This window comes from Myotis daubentonii, chromosome 2 (assembly GCF_963259705.1).
Source record: "Myotis daubentonii chromosome 2, mMyoDau2.1, whole genome shotgun sequence".
Classification (NCBI taxonomy): Eukaryota; Metazoa; Chordata; class Mammalia; order Chiroptera; family Vespertilionidae; genus Myotis; species Myotis daubentonii.
Window position 1 is genome coordinate 42479776 of NC_081841.1, and position 25197 is coordinate 42504972.

The following is a 25197-nucleotide window of genomic DNA, read 5'->3' on the forward strand; positions in this document are numbered from 1 at the left end:
TACATGCCCTTGACCAGAATCGAACCCAGGACCCTTCAGTCCGAGGGCTGACGCTCTATTCACCGAGCCAAACCAGCTAGGCCCGGGTTTTGCCACGCTTTTTCACTAGTGTTCTCTATGTTAAGCAAAAGTGTTGGACATGATAGTGAATTAAGTTTTCGCCTCATTTTTTTTTTAAACCAGAGTTTTCAACACAAACCTACTAAATTAGATTGACATTTCAAATGATAGGACCATAAAATCACTTGTGTTTTATTGAAAACAAAGCCATGAAGAGTTTGTTATACTTTATTATGCTTTATTAGTAGCATCTGTCTCCCGACTTTGCTGGAGAAAATATCAATGATGCTCTTTTACCATTTGGGAACAGCTACTCTCTCCTCAAAAATTATCTGTGGCAATGAATTAATTCATGACCATTTACTATAAAATGTCAGAATGTGTGTTACTTAAAGATACTAGATTTATGTCTATTGCATGTGTATGACCACAAAGAACCCAAAAATCTAGATTGAATATCATCAGTTTGGTCTTACCTACTAAAGATCATTAGGACACACTTGACTGCCTTTCCTTTGTCTTTTTTTCACATTCTTCCCCGTGTGAACAAGCAAGCAATGCTATCTATGCCACAGATAAGGCTGCTTCCACACATAAGTAGTTGGTTAGTCCTTTGGTTCAGTAATGTTCAAAACAACCAGCACAGGCTTCTCGACAAGTGCTTGGAGTCCAGCGTTACCCTCCCAGAACAGGAAGTGCCGTGGTCACACGTGAGCAGGCAGGCAGTGCTCCCTGGAAACTGGGACGGAGTGACAGCACTGTGAGAAGCACTCGCTGGAGAACCTGTGACAGAGGTGCCACTTCTAACTCTCTGCTGTCCAGTTTCTAACTTCGAGGGTGTTGGTTAGAAAAATCCCTTCTAAAGAGACTTCTAAGATCCTTCAGACATAAGGAAAAACTAACAAAAATGCAGTGGCAGTTACAATAAAAATGGTTATAAAAATCGTGTATCAAAAGATATATACTACTACTACATACTACTCTATTTAATGTTCAAAGGCTGTTAAATTATGTTGTTTACCCATATCTTCAGAAAAAAAAATCACCTCTACTGTCATGGTAAACAACTTGCTTCCCTATTTATAATGGTCTGGCCCTCTAGCAACTTCAGCATGAAATTATAGCTAATTTGCCTACAAATGTCAAGTGGTCATAATAACCTGGCCACTCAGTTGGCCACAAAGGATAACTTCTAAGAAACTATGTGCAAAGTGTATTGCCCAAATCATCAAGTGGTTTTACTACACAATGGGGAAGAAAAGGAGTAAAATGAACTGTTTTCTACACAGGTTGATTGAGGTCTACAATTCACAGGAGAGTGAAAAGGGATGGATTAGTGCTCTTTAAGTGCAGAGGATCTTGTTTACCACCCTCTTCCTCATGCCCAGAATGTTGTAGGCAACCAAGAAATATTTACTGAGTGAATGAAATAGTTTATCACATCAAGTAAGGACAGAGGAAAAAAACACAAACAGGTGTTTTTCAAAAAATATAGCAGAACACACTGGCACCCAGTGGATTAGAATCTGACTTCTCATTACTTATATGAAACCTACTTTTAAAAATGCAAAAGGTGCCCAGCTGGTGTTGCTCAATGGTTCAGCATCGACCTATGCACCCGGAGATCATGGTTTGATTCCCGTCAGGGAATATGCCTAGGTTGCAGGCTCCATCCCCAGTGTGTGTGTGTGTGGGGGGGGGGGGGTGCAGGGGCGGGGGGCGGGGGGAGGAGGGAGGAGGGAGGTGTGCAGAAGGCAGCTGATCAATGATTCTCTCTCATCATTGATGTTTCTAGCTCTCTCTCTCTCCTTTCCTCTCTGAAATCAATAAAAATAGATTTAAAAAGGAAAATAAAAATAAATAAAAATGTAAAAGGTGCACAAGTTAATTACTTTTAGTACACCCTTGGTTAATTTGTGGGTAAGCTAAATCTCAATAATAATAGTTTATAATGTGCCAGGCACTGTTCTCACAGCTTTACCATTAAAACATTCAATCTTCAAAGACATTTTTGAGACAGATATTACAATAACCTCCATGCTACAGAAGTGGAAACTGAAGCACAAAGGGGTCAACTAAATCACCTGAAGTTGTGCAGCTGCGATTAAAATCCAGGCAGTCTTTTTCCAGAGCCCATGCCTCTTTATACGCTACACGTACAAAGAAAACTATGGGAATGAAAAAAATGGATCATGGAAACACTGCTCTCCTATTTTACTCATAATAAGAAAGTCCTAATTTCAAAAATCTTGGAAAGAACTAAACTCTTCTTTATGTGGCCAATAAAAATAAGGTTACCCTTGGCTAAATTTTACAGCAAAACAAGATTAATGGTTTCTTTTTCAATAGAGGGGAGAAGCTGAAGATCCTTTGGCTTGTTTTTTATTATGGTCTATGACTTCCTTTGTTCCTTTTTACATATCTTTAAACAGTCTTTCCTAAATTCTCCCAAAATGAATTGTAGCAAGAATTTGTGCATTTTAACCTCAGCTCCTTCCCAGAAATGATTTTTCATTGCAGCTTATTCTCTGAACAGGACCATTGTAAACAAATACTGAGTCAACCCAGACTCTCTGGTACTGTCCAAGAGCCACTTCAGATCAGCACGGCCTCATTAGTCTCTGCTCCTCTCAGACCTACAGTCTTAGGGGATTGCTTAAATTGTACGCTCAGGATGCTTAACAAGAGAATATTATATAGCAATATGATGTTTAAAGGAAATGTCTTCATTTTTTATGCTTAATCCTTATAGAATTAAGAAAAGCAGCGTGGGTCACTATGGTAGCTGTGTCTTCCAAATATTTATCTCTTTTTAAAAAAAATACATTTTTATTGATTTCAGAGAGGAAGGGAGAGGGAGAGAGAGATAGCAACATCAATGATGAGAGAGAATCATCGATTGGCTGCCTCTCGCACACCCTCCACTGAGGATCCAGCCTGAAACTCAGGCATGTGCCCTGACCAGGAATCAAACAGTGACCTCTCAGTTCATAGGTGAACCCGCAACCACAGAGCCAGTGACACCAGCCAAGCACAAATATTTATCTCTTAATAAGGGCTACCTAAGTACTTAGAGCCACCATCAATCCCCACAGATATTAAAGCAGACAGCTCTCTAGACACAAAACACTGAATTTGTAGGTAACACCTACAACGTCAGAAAACCTGTAGAAACCACTGCGAAGTATTAGTCGTAGAGACTGACCAGGAGGTTGTAATAGAGAAAGCTGCTAATTTAACAATGAATAATTTCAAAAAGTGTCCTGCCCCTGTGCCACAAAGGAGGGTCCCTGTCTAGGGTGACATTGGGCCAGAGGGGCCCTGATTCTTTCAGAGCTGGGCTTAGGTGAAGGAAAAGCAGGTAGTAAGTGAATGCAGGGAGGATGGGGAAAGGAAGAAGAGAGTGATGGTACAAAAATAGCAATAAAATCTAATCTAATAAAAGAGAAACATGCAAATTGACTGTACCTTCACTATGCCCCAAGCCACGCCCAGCGGCAAATCAGAGCAACTATATGCAAATTAACCCAACCAAGATGGCGGCTGGCAGCCACGGAGCTGGAGCAAACAAGAAGGCAACGAAGTTTCAATTATAGAAGATAAATAAATCCCAGATACCTGCTTCCAGCAAGCCTCCACTGGGAGTTTGGGTGGCTGGGGGCCATGGCCAGCCTGCAAACAGCCATCAGCCCCTCACCCAGGCTGGCCAGGCACCCAAGCGGGACCCCCACCCTGATCCGGGACACCCTTCAGGGCAAACCAGCCAGCCCCCACCTGTGCAGCAGGCCTCCAGCCCATATAATAAAAGGGTAATATGCAAATTGACCCTAACAGCAGAATGACTGGGAATGACTGGTCACTATGACACACACTGACCACCAGGGGGCTGACGTTCAATGCAGGAGCTGCCCCCTGGTGGTCACTGAGCTCCCACAAGGGGAGCTCTGCTCAGCCACAAGCCAGGTTGACGGCTGCCATTACAGCGGTGGTGGTGGGAGCCTCTCCCGCCTCCTTAGCAGCGCTAAGGATGTCCAACTGCAGTTTAGGCCTACTTCCCGCTGGAAAGTGGACATCCCCCGAGGGCTCCTGGGCTGCCAGAGGGATGTCTGACTGCCAGCTTAGGCCCAATCCCCCGGGGAGCAGGCCTAAGCCAGTAGGTGGTAATCCTCCGAGGGGTCCCAGACTGCGAGAGGGCACAAGCTGGGCTGTGGGCCTCCCCCCCGCCCCCCGAGTGCACAAATTTTTGTGCACTGGGCCTCTAGTGTTATACAAATGTGATTCAACATTTATGTACCTTACAAAGAGATCACCATGACAAGTCCAGTAACTCATATCCAAAAATTATGATACTGACTATAGTCCCTATGCTATACAAGTATTCCCATGACTTATTTTACAACTGAAAGTCTGCACCTCTTAATGCTCTTCACCTTTTTGCCCATACCCCCACCCCACCCTCCCATCTGGCAACCATTAGTTTCTTTTCTGTATCAATGAATCTATTTCTGTTTTGTTTGTTCATTTATTTTGGTTTTTAGATCCCACATGAGTGACATAAAATGGCATTTGTCTTTCTTTACCTTATTTCACTTAGCATAATACCCTCTAGGTCCATCCATGTAGTTTAAAAGGTTCCACTACGTGTGTATATACACCTTAACCTCTTTATCTATTCATCTATCCATGGACACCTAGCTTGGGTCCGGAGATTGGCTATGGTAAATAATGCTCCAATGAACATATGGGTGCATACATCTTTTGGAATTAGTGTTTTCGTCGTCTTGGGACAAATACCCAGAAATTGAATTGCTGGTCGTATGGTAGCTCTCCTTTTATATTTCTGAGGAACCTCCATAGTGTTTCCATAGTAGCTGCACTAGTTTACATTACTAGTTACTAGCAGTATGAGGGTTCCCTTTTTTCCACATCCTCACTAACTCGTTATTTGTTGTCTATTTGATAACAGCCATTCTGACAGGTGTGAGGTGATACCTCATTGTGGTTTTGATTTGCATTTCCCTGATGATTAGTGATGTTCAGCAGCCTTTCAAATGTTACTGGCCATCTGTATATCTTGTTTGGAGAAATGTCTATTCAGGTCCCCTATCCATTTTTTAATCAGATTGTTTGGGTTATTTTGATGTTGAGATGTATGAGTTCTTTATATATTTTGGATATTAATGCCTTATCTCATATACCATTTACAAATATATTCTCCTGTGTATTAAGTTGCCTTTTTTGTCTTGGTGATTTACTTTTCTGTGCAAAAAAGCTTTTAGTTTGATGTAATCCCATTTGTTTTCATTTTTCTTGTATATGCCTGAGGAGACATAGCCAAAAAAAATAAAAAATGTTGCTAAGAGTTTACTTACTAACAATGTTTTCCTCTAAGAATTATATGGTTTCAGGTCTTCCACTTAAGTCCGTAATCTTTTTAATTTTTGTGTATGCTGAAAGAAAGTGGTCCATTTACATAATTTTGCATGTATTAATCCAGTTTACTCAACACTGTTTATTGAAGAGACTGTCTTTTCCCCATTGTGTATTCTTGCCTCCTTTGTCATAGATTAATTGACCATACAGGCATGGATTTATTTCTGGGCTATTTATTTATTTATTCTGTTCCATGTATCTCTGTGTCTGCTTTTATGCAAGTTCCATATTGTTTTATTACTATAGACATTCATAGTATATTTTGAAATCAGAGTGTGTGATACTTCCAACCTGTTCTTTTTAAACATTTTGTTAGCTTTTAAGGGTCTTCTGTGGTTCCATATAAATTTTGGGATTGTTCTAGTACTGTGAAAAATGCCACTGGCACTTAGATAGGAATTGCACTGAATCTGTGGACTGCTTTAGGTAGTATGAACATTAAAACAATTTTAATTCTTCCAATCCTTGAGCACAACATATCCTTCCACTTATTTGTGTCATCAATTTCTTTCATCAACATCTTACAATTTTCAGAGTATAGCCCTTTCATCTCCTTGGTTAGATAGTTCATTATTAGTGTGTAGGAACCCAACAGATTTCTGTATATTTACTTTGTATCCTGCAACATTAGTAATAGTTTTGTGGTGTGTATTTCTTCAGGTGTTTTATATAGAGTATCAGGTCATCTGCAAATAGTGGGTTTTCCTTCTTCCTTTCCAATTTGGATGGCTTTTATTTCCTTTTAATGTCTGGTTGCTATGGCTAAGATTTCTAATACTATGTTGAATAAAATCAGCAAGAGTGGGTATCCTTGTCTTGTTCCTGATCTTACAGAAAAAACTTCCCATTTTTCACCACTGACTATAAACTGTGGGTATATCATATATTACCTTTATTAGTTGAAGTATGTTCCCTCTATACATACTTTGTTGAGAGTTTTTATCATAAATGGATGTTTGATTTTTTCAAATGTTTTTTTTTTACATTTACTAAGATGATCATATGTTTATCCTTGGTTTTATTAATGTGATATATCCTGTTGACTGGCAGATATTAAACCATCCTTGCATCCCTGGAATAAATTCCACTTTCTGATGGTATAGGATCCTTTTAATGTATTGTTAAATTTGTTTTAATATTTTGTTGAGAATTTTTGCATCTCTGTTCATCAGGGATATTGCCCTGTAGTTTCCTTCCTTCCTTCCTTCCTTCCTTCCTTCCTTCCTTCCTTCCTTCCTTCCTTCCTTCCTTCTTTCCTTCCTCCCTCCCTCCCTCCCTCTCTCCCTTTCTCTCTCTCTTTCTCTCCATTTCTTCCAGGTTGTCCAATTTGTTGGTATATAATAGTTCATAGTATTCTCTTATTATCCCTTGCATTTGTGTTGTCAGTTGTACTTCTTTCATGCTGGAATTTATTTATTTGGACCCTGATTTCTTTTTTCCTTGATGAATCTGAGTAAAGATAATAGTTGTCACCTCATTTATTTCTGCTCTGATCTTTATTATATCCTTCCTTTTACTAACTTTGGGCTTTTGTTTGTTCTTCTTTTTATAGTTCCCTTAGGTGCTTTTGCTGAGTCTCATAGATTTTGGAACACTGTATTCCCATTTTCATTTGTCTAAAGGTATTTTTTTATTTCTTTGTTGACCCACTGATTGTTTAATAGCATGTTGTTTAGCTCTCTTACAAAAACAGATCCAGAGACAGAGAAGCATCAATCAGAGAGTCAAACCTCAGAGGGAAGGTAGGGGAGGGTGGGGGTAAGAGGGAGAGATCAACCAAAGGACTTGTGTGCATACATATAAGCCTAACCAATGGACACAGACACTAGGAGGGTGAGGGGGGGGCAATGAGGGGATAAGGATACATATGTAATAGCCTAATCAATAAAGAATGGCATGTTGTTTAGCCTCCATTTATTTGTGTGTTTTTCTGGTTTTCTTCTTGTATATTATTTTTTTCATATTGTTGTTATCAGTAAAGATGCTTGATATGATTTCACTCTTCAATTTATTGAGACTTGTTTTGTGGCCTAACATGATCTATCTTAGAGAATGTTTCATGTGCACTTGAAAAGAATGTGTATATGGCTGTTTTGGGATGGAATGGTCCATATATATCTATTAGTCCCATCTGTCTTAATGTGTTGACTAAGGCCAATGTTTCCATGTAGAATTTCTATCTGGATGATGTATCCATTGATATGCCAATGTTTAAGCCCCTTATTACCGTATCCCTGTCAATGTCTTCCTTTGTGCCTATTAATATTTGCTTTAAGTACATAGGTGCTCCTAATGTTGGGTACATACATGTTTACAAGTGTTATATGTTCTTTTTTAATTGACCCCTTTGTCATTATATAATGACCTTTGTCTCTTACTACAGTCCTTACCTTAGAGTCTATTTTGTCTGATATAAGTACAGTTGACATGTATAAGTGGTCCCACACAGTTCAAACCATGTTTTTCAAGGGACAATTGTATTTTTTTTTATCTGCAGTTGGAAATCTGCCTTTGAAGAGGGCTGAGTTATAATTGAATTTTTTATTGTGTGTCCGGTCAATGCCCCTATTCCTTGTGCTGTTCATGGCCAACTGTATAGATACCCTAGCTTTCTTTTGGTTTCTATTTTCATGAAGTATCTTTTTCTATACTTAACACTTTCAGTCTGTGGTTATGTGAAGTGAGTCTTTTGTGGGCATCCTATACATGGGTCTTGTGTGTGTGTGTGTGTGTGTGTGTGTGTGTGTGTGTGTGTGTTTGAATCCATTCAGTACTCTATGCCTTTGATTAAAGAATTTAATTCATTTACATTTAAAGCTATAACTGATAGATATGTACTTACTGCCATTTTGTTCATTGTTTTCTGACAGATTTCTAGTTCCTTTATGTTCCTTTTTTCTTCTCTTGCTTTCTTTCCTTGTGGCGGATGAGTTCCTATAGTGTTATGCTCAAGTTCTTTTCTCCTTGGGTTTTGTGTATCTACTATAGGTTTTTGTTTTGTGGTTGCCATGAGGCTCGCACACATAACAGTGTCTCTGTCTCTCTCTCTCTCTCTCTCTCTCTCTCTCTCTCTCTCTCTCTCTCTCTCTCTCTCCCCAGTGTATTTTAAGTTTGATTGTGTTCTAAAACTACATTTTTACTCACCCCACCTCCACATTTTGTGTTTTTTTTTTATTTCATAGTTTACATCTTTTCATTTTGTATATCCCTTAACAAATTACTGTAGCTACAGTTGTTTTTACTACTTTTGTCTTTTAACCTTCATACTAGCTTTGTAAGTGGTTGATCCACAATCGTGCGCAGTGGCTGGTCCCTTAGAGCAACAGCCACTTTGGAGGGGCACTAGTTGGGTGCCAAGACCCTCTGCCAGGTGTGGCAGAGCTGGAGTTGCTCTGGTTGGGTGCCAGCCGGGCAGCAGGTTGGGTGAGGTGGGTCCTCAGGGCAACACTAATACAATATGAACATAATGTCTCATTTTTAGGGTTGTTTTAAGGATCAAAGAGAATGTGTGTGTGTGCATGTATGTGTGTGCACACATTTACAAAAGTAAGCATTCAGTAAATAGTGATCATTAACAGTATTTTCACAGTAGTATTATTCAAATATAAATAATGAATATTAAGATAAAATTACAAAAGGTCTCTACTTTTTATACAAAGTTGGTTTTGAAAGTTTCTGTCTTTCGTGCCTTAGAAAAGAGCTGTTATTAGGTTCAGTTCTCTAAAAAAATAAATTTGCTGGTTTATTTTATTCTGAGACTTGTGCAGTGGGAGTCATTTTTAAGGAAATATCTTGAAAAATTCAGGGAGGAAAAAACTATTAAAAATGTGAGACACTCACACAGGCACATATCTGTTTATTTTACTTTATAGATGTTGAGTTATTTACACATTGAAGACTAGGCCCTTCACCAGTAAAAAGATTAATACTCATTTTACTGCCACGCATGTTTCATTGTGGTGCTCTGGAACTGAATCCTCAATATCTCAGAGATATGCCTAGACAGCAATTTACTGTTTTACCTTCATAAACCTAGCAATTTTCTCCTACACATCTCCTTACTGAAGGCTTCTACACTTCAAGCACTATAGATTCTGGGTAGTTAACTTCAATGTACATCTTTGGTAAGTGTTCAGTAAGATACTGATTAAATACTGCTTAGTGGTTAGACCAAAGAGTTTAGAGAGCCTGAGGCAGAGTGGTAAAGGAAAACGAAAATTAATGGCATTTGACCACTCTATCTCTTAAATACAAAGTGAATGTAAAACATTTGAAAAAAAAATAAGAGTGATCCCTTTGATTTTTGATTCAGGAAGATTTCTTCTGATATTTGTAAACATACAAGTTTATTCCCATAGCACATGAAATGGCTATTTTATTATCCTAGAGCTCATCAATGGAATGGTCCTGTTACCTCTAAAATGTCTCTCTACTCCAGAGTGGCGCAAGTGTCCACACCTCTGTCATGAAGAAAACTGGGTTTTCTTCAGGATCTTCCCTAACCTTCTCCAAAGACCTTTAAAGGGCACAGCAATTTGTCTCTTCTGGAGGAAAATAAAATCTCCAGATGATGGCTTTATTGACAATGCAGACTACCACCTGTGCTGAATGATGTATTTAGTGTTCAGTTGGAAATGAACTACCCTGAAGCAGCAATTTAAGAACAATATGCTTTTTTAAAATGTCTACTTTGTTAGGTCCCCCCGCACCCCCAAAAATTTGATTGCATTAAGTACAGAGCATCACCAAATAGCATGAACTTCACAATATGTTGGGGGGAAAGAAAACTTGGACATAGTCAAGATGCTCACAGCCTGGATTTCTTTTTATGAGATATAGATTTAAGTGCATCTTGGCAAGAGAGCAGAAAGATAAACCTTCAAGTATTCCCTATCAGCTTACTAGGATAACTTGGATTTTCAATATAAATCAAGGAAAATGGCTTGAAAGCCTTCCGGTGAGCTGAAAATGTTTCCTTCCTTCATGAGCATGCTGAGCAGAAAGTCTCCTCTGTGCTGTTCTTTATCCCCATGTAGGAGGGGAGTCAATGACATTTTAAGGTAAAATCCAAGGACTATTCCAATTCTGATTAAGATTTTTAAAGCCCTCTGAGATTTAGAAAATGGAAAGCAACCTTTATATAAATCCATGTTGGGTTATATAAAGCTTCTTTTAAATAAGTTCTCACACTTAAGAAAATAAATTTTTACCCAAAACTGAATAGAGTTACATATTATTTTAATACTAGAGGCCCGGTGCACCAATTTATGCACCAGTGGGGTCCCTCGGCCTGGCCTGTGCCCTCTCATTATCCAGGACCCCTCGGGGGATATTGGAGGCCTGGTGCACGGATTCGACCAAATCCCCCCTAGGTCAGGCCGAGGGACCCCATCAGTGCACGAATCCTCTTGTATGCATATAAGATCTTTGGTTATTCTCTTCCCGCCCTCCTCCCTTCCCCCTTCCCTCTGAGATTCATCACTCTATTCCATGTTTTCATGCCTGTGCATTGAGAATCTGCCCCCTGGTGGTCATTGTGCATCATAGCTACTGGTTGAATGGTTGAATGGTCAGACAGTCACTTAGGCTTTTATATATAGACTAGAGGCCTGGTGCACAAAAATTTGTGCACTCGGGGGGAAGAGGGGGTCCCCTTCAGCCCGGCCTGTGCCCTCTCGCAGTCTGGGACCCCTTGGGAGATAACGATCTGCTGGCTTAGGCCCGCTCCCGGGTGGCAGAGGGCAGGCCCAATCCCTAGGTGCAGCCCCTGGTCCGGCTCAGAGCAGGGCCAATTGGGGAGTTGGGGCGCCACCTCTGTCATGCACAGAGCAGGGCAGATCGGGAGGTTGCGATGCCACCCTCAGTCACGCTCAGGGTAGGGCCGATTGGGGGGTTGGGGCACCACCCCGTCACACTCAAGGCAGGGTCGATGGGGAGGTTGCGGCGCCACCCCCTGTCACGCACAGAGGAGGGCCAATCAGGGGGTTGGGGAGCTCACCCCTGTCACTCACAGAGCAGGGCCCATCAGGGGGGTTGGGGCTCCGTACCCTGTCACGCACAGAGCAGGGTCGATCAGGGGGTTGGGGAGCTCCCCCTTGTCACGCACAGAGCAGGGCCCATCAGGGGGTTGGGGAGCTCCCCCCTGTCACTCACAGAGTAGGTCCGATAGGGGAGTTGGGGCACCGCCCCGTCACACTCAGGGCAGGGCCAATGGGGAGGTTATGGCTCTACCCCATCACACACAGAGCAGGGCCCGTGGGGGGCGGTTGGGATGTTGCCCTCTATCACCCACAGAGCAGGGCCGATCAGGGGGTTGGGGCGCCGCCACTCTCACACTCAGAGCAGGGCCGATGGGGAGGTTATGGCTTTACCCCGTCACACACAGAGCAGGGCCTGTGGGGGCAGGGGTTGGGACGCCGCACCCTGTCACACACAGAGCAGGGCCGATCAGGGGGTTGGGGCACCACCACTGTCACCCACAGAGCAGGGCTGATCAGGGGGTTGGGGCGCCGCCACTGTCACACTCAGGGCAGGGCTGATGGGGAGGTTATGGCTCTACCCTGTCACACACAGAGCAGGGCCAATCAGGGGGTTGGGACACCGCACCCTGTCACACACAGAGCAGGACCGATCAGGGGGTTGGGGCGCCACCACTGTCACACACAGAGCTGGGCAAATCAGGGGGTTGTGGCCCCGCCCCCTGTCACACACAGAGCCTCAGGGCGATCAGGGGGTTTGGGCGCTGTCCCCTGTCACGCTGATCCCCGTGCCGGGAGGCCTCGCGGCTCCACTGATCCCGGTGCTCAGAGGCATATTACCCTTTTACTATATAGGATAGAAGCCTGGTGCACGGGTGGGGGCCGGCTGGTTTGCCCTGAAGGGTGTCCCGGATCAGGGTGGGGGTCCCTACTGGGGTGCCTGGCCAGCCTGGGTGAGGGGATGATGGCTGTTTGCAGCTGGTCACACACCCTTCAGGGTGGGGGGCCCCACTGGGGTGCCTGGCCAGTCTGGGTGAGGGGCTGAGGGCTGTTTTCAGGCTGGCGGGTGACTGAAGCTCCCAACCGCTCCTTTTTTTCTTTTCTTTTTTATTCTGGGCCAGCTGTAGCTTGAGGCTTGGCTCCAGCTCTTAGGCCTCCGCTGCTGAAAGCAGGTTTCTGGCCTTTGTTTACCTTCTGTATTTGAAACAATGTTGCGATCCTGCTGGCTGAAGCCCGGCCGACTAATGCAGGTTTCTGGGGTTTTGTTTAGCTTCTATATTTGTAACATAGTTGCTTACAGTTGCAGCTCAGAGGCCGGCAGCGGCAGGTGGGAATGCTGCAGTCCTCTGTCACTGAAGCAAGCAAGCCTCATGTTCGCTTTAAGCTGCCTGGCTGTCGGCCGTCATCTTGGCTGGCAGTTAATTTGCATATCACCCTGATTAGCCAATGGGAAGGGTAGCGGTCGTACGCTAATTACCATGTTTCTCTTTTATTAGATAGGATTCATTTGGCTTAGGGCTTGTTGATTCAGGAATAGAAAATTAAAGCAGCTTTTTACTTGACCTTTTGTTTTACTCCACTGCTCACCATGGCAATGTATAACAGCCTCACATTTTGACAATTTTTGCCATTTTGCAACAACCTCGAGAATATTAGATACAGAAATACTTTCTTTGCCTATATTCAGAATATTGGGATCATCTCACTGAAAAACAATTTGTCACTATCTACTTCAAGTTTACTCAGTAAATTACATGTATTACTTTGGGTCAGACAACACTGTGCCACCACATAAAGAAAATACAAGCAAAACTACCATAAATACTGGGAAAAAAATGACTCCTTTTCATCTAAGTGCAGATGTCAACTGCAATAAGCAGCCTACTGCAATGCCATTATGCTGGAATTAGATTGCTCAGGAAACTTTTGGAAGGATTTCTATCAACATATGATAAATATCTGCCCTCTCTGACCTCTCTGCAGAATATGATTTGTTGAAATGGCCACAAGCAATATCTAGTCACAGAAAAAGAAAATGGCTCATGAGAAGACAAGACTGGATGACATAATTGCAAAATTAAGGTAGGAGAAAAGATGCCGCTGTCCCTTGCTGTACACAACAGACATGACCCCAAAGAGCTGGAGGTAAATCACATCAAACTGTAACTGAACTCACAGGAGGGTCTTGACCAAATGCTCCTCCCTACAATGCTCTTCCTTTCCAATCTGCAGGCTGAACTACCGACCAAGGGAAAACACAGAGCCACGTTCACCCAGATGAAGAGCTGATTGGTTGATGAAATTAAATAATACAAACCTTGTTGGCTTAAATGTTTTCTGCACAGATGAGGGTTTTTATACCACACAGCTTACCTGAATGCTCTGTAACAGGCAGAACAGCCAGTGGGCCTCGAGGGAATTTCAGTCTGAAATATTAGGTCGTATCTCTCTGAGTTGCTACTTCTCACATATGCTAAATATTAAGATTTTAGTGACCATAGGGCAGGGCCAATTTTCTTCCTGATATTCTCAAGTTCAATAAATCTTTTCATAAGTAACTGTGATCTAAGTAATACTGACTGCTAAAAAAAGCCCAGCCTGCATGGCTCAGTGGTTGAGCGTCGACCTATGAACTAGGAGGCCGCAGTTCAATTCCCAGTCAGGGCACAAAGCCCAGGTTGTGGGCTCCAACCCCCAGAAGGGTGTGTGCAAGAAGCAGCCAATCAATGATTCTCTCATCATTGATATTTTTATCTCTCCCTCTCCCTTCCTCTCTGAAATCAATAAAAATGTTGTGGCCCCACCCCATAACAAAGAAACAGAATTTCCGGAGGATGAGGCCCAGAAATCAGGATTTTAAAAAGATTCCCAGGTGATTCTAATGTGCAGCCAAGGTTGAGAACCACTGCTCTAGGGAGAGAAAGCTTACCTTGTTGACCTTTTCCCTCTAGTGACCCCGCTTCAATACACAACGCAGAGCAGGGACGAGCGTGCGGAGAGGGTGATTCTGTAAGCCATTCCCTAGCCCTGCCCTAGGCGTTGCTTCTGCTAAGGCAGAACCTTTGCTTTCCTCTAACCTCAGCCCAGGATAAGAAACTGAAGCCAAGAAAAAAACACAGTGTAATGACGTTTGGTGATAGATGTTAACTACACCTACTGTGGTGATCATTTCACAGCATATACATATATAAAATTATTATGCTGTACACCCAAAACTAATATAATGTTATATGTCAATTATATCTCAATTTTTTTTAAAGGAAACTGAAGAAGTCAATTAGAGAGTGCTAGCAAACAAGGTGCTATAAAGCATATGAATACACAACTTATTTATAGACTAGAGGCCCAGTGCATGAAAATTCATGCACTGGAGGGGGGTTCCTCAGCCCGGCCTGCCCCCTCTCACAGTCCGGGAGCCCTCTGGGGCAGGAGGCGACCAGGTGATCAGGGGAAGACGACGCTCCATCACACCTATGCTGCTGCCACTGCCGGCAACGCAAGCCTCAGCCAGCCCTGAGTGGCTGGGCAGCCAACTGCCAAGGCTTGCCTGTGCCTCGGGCCAGCCCTAGGTGGCTGGGGGGCTGAGGGGACTGGGGGACTCCAGAGGCGGGCGGGCCTGTCCTTGCCGTGTGCGCCTGCCGCCCCAGTGGAGCTGAAGGCACTGGGCACCGCCATCTTTGAGGGTGGGGCAGTTAATTAGCATATTCCCTCCTTACTGGCTGTGGGCGCCGCCATCTTTGCAACAGCGTTATGGTCAATTAGCATATTCCCTCTTTATTAGATGGGATTCTTCCCTAAGATTGTCCTGGAAGAGGCCTATCTTTGGTTAATTGATTTTACTTTTCTTGTTGTGGGAGAAATTCCTAACTGTTTTTGAACTAAAGCTGCTGACAATGACTCTCTGCCCTACATGCCCAGTAAATTATGAGATGACCATCTTTCTTTAGTAAAATAGACAGACCCAACTTTCAATACCTTGCCGAAAGAATTTTCCCAGAACAGAAACTCCAAACACTGTAATTTATGTCTATCAAAATGAGGGATGCATATCTCGGGGCATATACAGAACAGCATGATGGAACACATAAAAACAACGAATAAACACTGAAGATATTTAGGGAAAAACATTTTTAGAGTCAAGAAGAAAACAGTTACAGAACAGAATACAAACTTGTGTTCATTTCTAGGATAAAGCATAAAAATTCACACAAATGCCAAGCTTACTGTAGCTGCCTTTTGCCATGGTACCCAGAGCCCCAAAAGACTCTCTCCAGGCACCTTTGAAGCTAAGTGGAAATGTTTACACATTGATGCCTAAAGTAAAACCTACATCTCTCTCAGCTTTCTTCTTCTGGTGTACGTACAAATCATGACTCTATTAGCTATCTATGCAACATGAAATAAACTAGAAGGACAAACCATAAGGGATTAGCAACAACATGATGGAAAGAATATATTGTGTACTCAAATTTGCTTTTGATTCTAAAAGCAGTAATCATGTCCCTACTAATTCAAAGCTTAGTCTTGGCAACCTGAGATAAATAAAGATAGACTTATAGCTGTGTCTTAAAAATCTGGTACATGTACACTTTATCATCAAAACTCCCAAGAAAATAAATTTAGTTCACTTAATGACACATAGAATTTTGCACCTGCTGTTCCCTCTGCCTGGATCACTCTTCCCTTCAGTTCTCTGCATTGTTGATTCTTTCTCAACCACCACATTCACCTCCTCAGAGAAGCCTTTGCTAACTATCCCACATAGAGTAGCCCCTCTTCTGTCCTGCTGTAAGTGTGACTATCCTGTTTGTTTCCTTCAAAGACATTACCGCAGTTTGAGTTACTGATAATTATTTCCTCTTTCATATCATTTGTTTGCCTCTTTCTAACAGAATGGGCCAGAACCTTGTCTGTCTTATTTATTGCCACATCCACATCTCTATTTTCACTCAATAAATATTTGTGAATGAAGTCTGCAACGTGGTATTTATAAATTAAAACAAACAAACAAACAAACAAACAGGCTTTTCTCAGAGACTTGTAAAACTCTAAAAAATCAGACTATGAAACTGCTATAGTCTGGCTCTCTTTCCTTACAAACCTAAAAAGAAACTTAAGCCCAGCAACTCCCCCCAAATCCTTTTAGGATTACCAGCTTGGGGAGGAGCCATCCCTAGACTCCATTTCTCTGTCTCTCACTCCAGGGGGCTTTGCAAACCAAGCTGTTGTTTCTCCTAGTTTCACTTTATTAGTCCTACGGGATGTATAAACAGTGTTAAACACATGTGAAAACCGACTGCTCGCTTCTTTGCCCATTAACTGTCTTTTTTCCCCCAACTACAGTGGAGAAATCACTTGCTAAACAGGTTGACCGCTATACCACCTGCAGAAGAGAAGGAATCCCAATCCAGTCTCCTTCCACAGCGTGGCCTCTGAGCCTCACCTCTGCTACTGATGTGGCCAGAGCAGCCACCACACTCACTGAGAAAGCCGTAGTGTGATTTGAAACTAGAAGTACGGAATTGCCACATACACTGACACCTCACACATCCAAACAATTAGTTTAACAAATGCATACTTGAATAGCTATGCCTATTTTCCTCAAAGAGATCAAATTTAAACTCAAGTAACAAACAAAACCAAAAATATCCTACAGGAGAAGGGTCACATAAGCAAGCATCATAACAGTCCCAAGTCTGAAATCCTCTGGATGCTTCCAGAGCAGGGCGTGATTTACTCATCTGGAATCAGACCTATCTGGAAGCTCACGGATAGCAGGTAAGGAAGCCTGGGATTACTAACAAGAATGTCCAACAAGAACACATTTCTCCCTAAAAGACATGGGGGTCTTATTCATCGACTTCTTTCTAACCTCCTGGAATAGCTGAATATATTGTGGCGGCCAGGTCAAGGTTCTTCCCTGGGCAGTTGCCTTCCACTGCCCATAGTTCCCAGGCTTGCAGCCGTGGCTCAGAACACCCCACAGGATCCATGGACCAAATAACCTCGGTCACTGTCTAACCCTCCAACACAAGAGCTGACTTGTCCTCCTGGGCCAGGGCATTTTTATTATTTCGAAGTGAGCTGTTTCTTCGTGTGTATTTGTCCATCTAGCTTATCATTTTCAAATGTAAATGACCAAAGGCCAGGACCCTGCCAGTTTAACAGAAACCATAGCGGTCTCTGTTTTCCAACGAACCTGACACAGAGCCTGGCTCCTGGACATGACAATGCTGAAATAAAATGCATACTTGTGCAGAGTATGGTTTTCTGTGGCCAGACTTACCAACCATAGGAACAAGGCCCTCAGTCACTGGTGCCAAGTAACACTGGCATTTCTGTCTGGCTGCATTCATGCCACAATGCTATTAATTTGGTACTTTTAAAAAAGAATATGAGATTGGTTTTTAAATGAAGCAAGATGATAGTACTCTAATACAAATCCCATTATGGATAAATTATTAATCCCATTAGTTACAAACTTTAAAACACTTCTCCAAGCATGAGACAAATAATATCAGGATTCAATGGATAACAAAATTTTTAAAAACCTGTGCCAAATGTGTATATAAAACAAACTTAGGAAATAGATAGACAGCTAAATATTTTATCTACACCCAAGAACCAGTGCCCTATTTAGCTCCCAAAGACTTCTGATAAAAAAAAAACACAAACAAAAACAAAAAAACAAAACAAAAAAAAAACTAAAGCAGCCCTAACTGATTTGGCTCAGTGGATAGAGCGTTGGCCTGCGGACTGAAGGGTCCCAGGTTTGATTCCAGTCAAGGGCATGTAGCTTGGTTGCGGGCACATCCCCAGTAGGGGGTGTGCAGGAGGCAGCTGATCGATGTTTCTCTCTCATCGATGTTTCTAACTCTCTATCCCTCTCCCTTGCTCTCTGTAAAAAATCAATTAAAAAACAAAACAAAAACTAAAGCAGATGCAGATCATTGCAATCCTATGTAACTCAAGTTTCTAAGAAAATCCATTTGGTGATACACTCCAAACAGTCAGGGAACTCACAGTGTGCTGTCACCAGTGCATAGCTATACAGTCAGACCAATGTTTACGTAGTCAAAATGAAGGCACAGGCTCAGTACTTTGCAATAAAATCAATGGTACTCCTACTGTTAAGCAAGAAGGCTTTTTTTATTAGATCTTTTCCTTATCCTTTACATAAATTAATAAAAACTTTTGTTCTAAGTAGTATTTAATGACCTAACACTCTGAAAAGTTTTTAATTCCCACAATATCAGCCCATGGGTTTCAAATACACTGATTACTATGAAAACAATCTCATATTTCACTGAAGCTACTGCTGAGAGGAATGTACACGGGAGCAGAAAAGGAGTAATTTGTAATTTAAATAGACACTTAAAATCATACTTTAAAAATTAAAACAATGTTGCATTCTGTAAAAGTATGTTATTTTGTTAAAGCAAAATTCCCTTTAATAGTTGCACTGGCCCTAGCTGGTTTGGCTTAATCCCAGCAGCCTATCAATGATTTTCTCTCATCACTGATGTTTCTATCTCTAGCTCCCCCTCCCCTCCTCTCTGAAATCAATAAAAATATATTAAAAAAATAGTTGCACTAATGTGCTATTCCAAAAAAGCTGAGAATAACAGGCACATAGTATATGATCTGAAATTTAAAAATAACCTTCACCTAGAATGGGCTCACAATTAGTTGGGGCTTTGGTCTGAGCAAGAAGGTAATCACATCACACTATTATCTATATTAATAGTAGAGGAATATGCAAATTGTCCGGGATGCCATCACAGTAACAGTAAGGACCAAACAGCAGGCTGCTTGGGGCAACCAGGCTGGCAGTGGGGTTAGTGAGGGACAACCAAACGACTGAACAGCAGGCTGCGTGGGGTGACCAGGCTGGCAGGGGAGGGCAGTTGGGGGTGATCGGGCCGGCAGGAGAGAGTTAGGCATCAATCAGGCCAGCAGGGGAGCGGTTAGATGACGATCAGGCTGGCAGACAGAAGCGGTTAGGGGCAATCAGGCAGGCAGGCAGGCAAGCGGTTAGGAGCCAGTAGTCCCAGATTGTGAGAGGGATGTCTGACTGCCGGCAGTCAAACATCCCCCAAGGGGTCCCAGATTGGAGAGGGTGTAGGCCCGGCTGAGGGACACCCCCCCATTCCCGTGCACGAATTTTGTGCACTGGGCCTCTAGTACTTTATATAAAGTTAAGTCAAGCCATGCACACATGGCCAGCTGCTGCAGTGTTCATTCTATTATTTCAAGAAAGCACAACCTCCAGCTCCACCAAAAAAGGTGAGCAAACATATATTAACAAAGGTGTGTGTGTTTGGCATTTTTTCAGGTATAAACAAATAATTTGAGTAATATAAGTCAGCATCTTCATTTAAGCTACCAATTAATGTACTACTAAAGGCAAAGGGAAAAACGAAGCACTTTTGGGAAACGTGAATCTGGCAGGCTGGTTTAAAAAAAAATGTGCTTTAACATATCTACCTTTCCCCACCATTTGTATCCTGTAAATCAGCCTGTCAGGATTATGGATCCTGCCTGAGAATTTTATAAATCCCTGCATGGCTTCTCTGAAAATAAATTCATCAACATACATTAACTAGAAACTTCCTCCTTCTTACTTTTCTGCAATGGCATAATTGGATTAGGTAGTTAACTAAACATATTAAGGAAAACACAAAATGATTCCAAAACTAGTATATGAATGTATTCTTATCTTATAAAAATTAGCATGGAAATTAATATGACATACACACAAATATTTAATTTTACTTAATGGATTTATTTGGACAGTTCACATAACTTTTTAGTCAACATGGAGTCAATAATGTATATATACCTTTATATATGAAAAACTTATATATAAAATAAACATGCTCAATGAGCAAAAGCTAAAAGCATTTCCCTTAAAATCTAGAGCAAGAGAGGGATGTCTGCTTTCACCACGCATATTCAACAAAGTACTGGAAGTTCTAGCCACAGTGATAAGACAAGAAGAAATAAAAGGTATCCAAATTAGAAAGGAGGAAGTACAACTGTCATTATTTGAACATGACATGATACTGTATATAGAAAACCCTAAAGACCCCATCAAAAATTACTAGATCTAATAGATGAATTCAGCAAAGTTGCAGAATACAAAATCAATACCCAGAAATAGATGGAATTTTTATACTTTAATAATGAACTATCAGAAAGAGGAACTAAGAAAACAACCTCATTTACTCTTGCAACAACGAAAATAAGGTACCTAGGAATAAACTTAACTAAGGAGATAAAAGATCTGTACTCTGAAAACTATTAGACACTGAAGAAAGAAATTAAGGAAGATACAAATAAATGGAAGCATATACCATGTTCACGTTTGGATTGGAAGAATTAATATCATTACAATGTCCATGCTACCAAAAGTAATCTATAGATGCAATGCACTCCTATTAAAATAGCAAGAACATATTTCACAGATCTAGAAGAAAATATTCCAAAAATGTATATAGAACCAAAAAGACCCAGAATAGCTACAACAATCTTAAGAAAGATGAACAAAGTAAGAGGGATCACCATAACGGATATCAAACTATACAACAAGGCCATTGTAATCAAAACAGCCTGGTTTTGGCATAAGAACAGGCATATAGACCAGTGATGGTGAACCTATGACATGCATGCCAGAGGTGACACGCGAACTCATGTTTTTGGTTGATTTTTCTTTGTTAAATGGCATTTAAATATATAAAATAAATATCTAAAATGTAAGTTTTATTTTACTATGGTTGCAAATATCAAAAAATTTCTATATGTGACACGGCACCAGAGTTAGGTTAGGGTTTTTCAAAATGCTGGCACGCCAAGCTCAAAAAGGCTCGCTATCATTGATATAGACCAATGGAACAGAACAGAGAGCCCAGAAATTGACCCAAGCCATCACACTCAATTACTACTTGACAAAGGAGGCAAGAGCATATAATGAAGTAAAGACAGTCTCTTCAATAAATGGTGTTGGGAAAAATGGACAGGACAGGTACATGCAAAAAAAATGAAACTACACCATCTTACACCATACACAAGAATAAACTAAAAATGCAAAAAAGACTTAAATGTAAGTTACTAAACCATAAAAATCCAAGAAGAAAACGTAAGTTGTAAAATCTCAGATGTTTCTTGCAGCGATATTTTTCCAGATATGTCTCTGAGGATAAGGGAAACTTAGGAAAAGATAAACAAATGGGACTACATCAAGATAAAAAGCTTCTTCATAGCAAAAGAAGCCATAAAAAATGAAAAGAGAACCCACTGTGTAAGAGAACATATTCACCAATGTATATCTGATAAGGGGTTAATGTCAAAAATATATAAAGAACTTACACAACTCAACACTGGGAAGACAAACAATCCAATTAAAAAATGGGCAATGGACCTGAATAGACAGCTCTTCAAAGAGGGCATACAGATGGCCAATAGACATATGAAAAATTGCTAATGGTCACTAATCATCCAAGAGATGGAAATGAAAACTACAATGGCGTATCACCTCATACCTGTCAGAGTGGCTATTATCAATAAATCAACAATCAAGTGCTAGAGAGGACGTGGAGAAAAGGGAACACCAGTGCACTGTTGGTAGGAATGCAGACGGGTGCAGCCACTGTGGAAAAGAGTATGGAGTTTCCTCAAAAAATTTAAAATGGAACTGCTTTTTGACCCAGTGATTCCACTTCTGGGAATACATTCTAAGAATCTTGAAACAACAATCAGAGAGAATATATGTACCCCTATGTTCATAGCAGCATTATTTACAATAGCCAAGATATGAAAACAACCCAAGTGCCCATCAGAAGATGAGTGGATAAAAAGCAGTGGTACTACTATGTGGAATCTAATTAACAAGATAAACTGACAAAGAAAGTGGAAGCAGAATTATGGATATATGGAACAGACTGGTAGGTGCCAGAGGGGAGGTGGGTGGAGGTGACTGGAAGTTGAAGGGATTAGCTATAGGACATATATGCACACCATAGACAAAGACAATAATGTGGTGAAAGCCAAGGGAAGGGGAGGCGGGGTGAGCGAGGTGGGCAAAGGTGCTGGTGGGGAGGGGAGTGGGGGACATCAGCAATATTGTCAACATTAAAAATTTTATTAAAAAATGTAATAAGAAAATAATAGAATAAACATGTACTCAACAAATGCCGGAAGCCAGTTCCAGCATGTCAGCAGGGCTGAATCATCTGGAGGTGGCTGAGGACATTTCCCCAAGCCTGAAAAGGATGCATTAAATGATTGCTTTGCTGCCAGAAAGCTGAGGGCATTTCAATCTACATGTTATTGCCTCCTACTGGCCAAACACCTGAACAGCTGAAGGCAATTCCCCAATCTGACAATGGATTTTTTTTTTTAAATATATTTTATTGATTTTTTACAGAGAGGAAGGGAGAGGAACAGAGAGTTAGAAACATCGATGAGAGAGAAACATCGATCAGCTGCCTCCTGTACACCCCCTGCTGGGGATGTGCCCGCAACCAAGGTACATGCCCTTGACTGGAATCGAACCTGTGACCCTTCAGTCCTCAGGCTGGCGCTCTATCCACTGAGCTAAACCAGTCAGGGCTAACAATGGATTCTGTATACTAACCCTGGCCTTTGATGTGTTTATCTACTTGCCTTAGGACAATTTGTGTTAATAAATAGCAAGGGGTCCTGAGACAAGGAGAACTTAGTTCCTTCAGCTAAGTCTTCTCTGACTACCCAAAATGCCTTTCAAAATTATGTTTCATCTCTGGACTCTTGATTACTTTACACACAGGGCTTCTCCAGATTCCTGAACCATTCTCGATGCTGGATCAAGACCACCGGCATTAAAAAATACCCATACACACAAAATAATGAAAACTATGTAAAGTGCACCCAATTTAGAAAGAATCAATTTAGAATAGTCAAAAAACTATTCAAAAATTAAAATAGTAATTAAGTGAGGACTAGAGGCCCGATGCATGAAATTCGTGCAAGGGGCAAGGCCCTCGCAGCCCCTCGCAGCCTCGGCCAGCCCTTGCAGCCCCTTGCAGCCTCGGCCAGCCCTCGCAGCACCGGCTTCATCCGGAAGGTCGTCTGGATGGTTGTTCTGCTGTTCAATCTAATTAGCATATTAGCTCTTTATTATATAGGATAATAGCATTGTGGGGGGATTTTTCTTCATTCTTTCATAACATTATTATATTGGTTTAAAAAGTTAAAATGTATTTTTTGGTTATACACATAAAACCATGACATAATTTAAAGATATTAAATAATACTAAAATATAATTTCAAAATAAAACCATTGTGTAGTTTTAAAATTCATGTAAGTACAAAATCCACATACCGGAACCAACTTCCTTTTCCTCTTCTTCAATGTTGTTTTTGATGCTATCATATTCTTCATCAATGGTCTGATTGCCTCGCATCTGAGACAAAATTCTACGGGCCTTCTGAGTCTGTCCTTTCTGAATAAGCCATCGGGGGCTTTCAGGTAAAAAGAGGAAGCCAAAAAACTGTATGACTGCTGGAATCGCTGCAAGTCCCAACATGTACCTGCAATAAAAAAAACCAGATAGTATTGTAAAACCTGGTCTTATTTGCACCACATTGCGAATACTATTTAATGTGAAAATAGTGAGAATTATTTTCCTTTTATTATGTCTATGTATAACCAGAAAAAATAATATTTTTATGCTGTAGTGAGAAACTGAAAAATGACAAAAGTCAGGTTCTTCTCTCACACAAATTACAGTGAAAAAGAACGGGCAAAAGTCACAAAGATTATGTATATGCATTCTGATCCTAACACATCATGCAAAACACCACATTCACCAGCCCTACCCAATACTAATATATAGAGATTTGTATTCTATAATATAAAATGGGATTAAGACAAAACTCTCTAATCTGTTTAAAAGATATACTTTTCAATAAAATGCCCAAATTGATTTCTTTAGTTATTTCCGCCCTGTGAATGATTAGTTATGACTTCATTTTGTCATTAAGCATCATGTTGACCCTCGTTAACTAAGGAGTAGAAGCCCATAGGAGGAAAAAAAAAAAAAAAAAGATGGAGCTGGAAGCAAATAATCAGTATTAAAATGATAGAAATGCAAAAAAAACTAAACCAAAAGAAAACCAAAAAATCATGCTCATGTTGTTTTAAGTTACATGTCATCTTTTTTAAATGTCTGTTCTTAATGACTGGCAAAATTCTACATAGGAAATAAAATATCATTTTAGATCCATCAGAGAAATAACAAAATAATAACATGAGTCCACCGATATCAAAGATCTCTCCAAATTATTCTGACCATCAGACTGATCTCATAGCATCTTTAAGACTCAAGCTTTTTGAACTGAGGGGTTAGGTTAGGTAAACTTCAAGGTCTCTCTCAAATGAAAACGTCTATGAATCTAGGACACCTGGGTGTTTTCTGTTAATCCAAATTCCCTGGGTATGTTCCCTGGCAGATTCATGATGGTAGAGCTCAGAAGACCAACTCCAATTACATAACAATCATGCTCACAGTGTATCAATAAACCAGTGAGAAGTCATCTGACTCAATACACTTTTCAGAGCTATTCTGGCTGTTAAGCTATTTAAAACCCAAAGCATGGCAACCTTGGAGCCACCAGATATACATATATCTTATGAAAAAGTTCATTACTTTTTAAGCAATTTCATTTTAATTCATACACAGCACAG

The 25197-nt window shown here is 41.0% G+C and overlaps 1 protein-coding gene across 1 annotated transcript in view; it reads right to left on the bottom strand.

Moving 5' to 3' along the window:
• The window catches only part of SLC2A13 (solute carrier family 2 member 13), a 293193-nt gene that overhangs the window by 194114 nt on the left and 73882 nt on the right, over positions 1-25197 (bottom strand). Inside the window, exon 3 of the mRNA XM_059682573.1 lies at positions 23833-24041. Within this exon, the coding sequence (XP_059538556.1) occupies positions 23833-24041 (209 nt within the window). The remainder of the gene's footprint in view (positions 1-23832; positions 24042-25197) is intronic.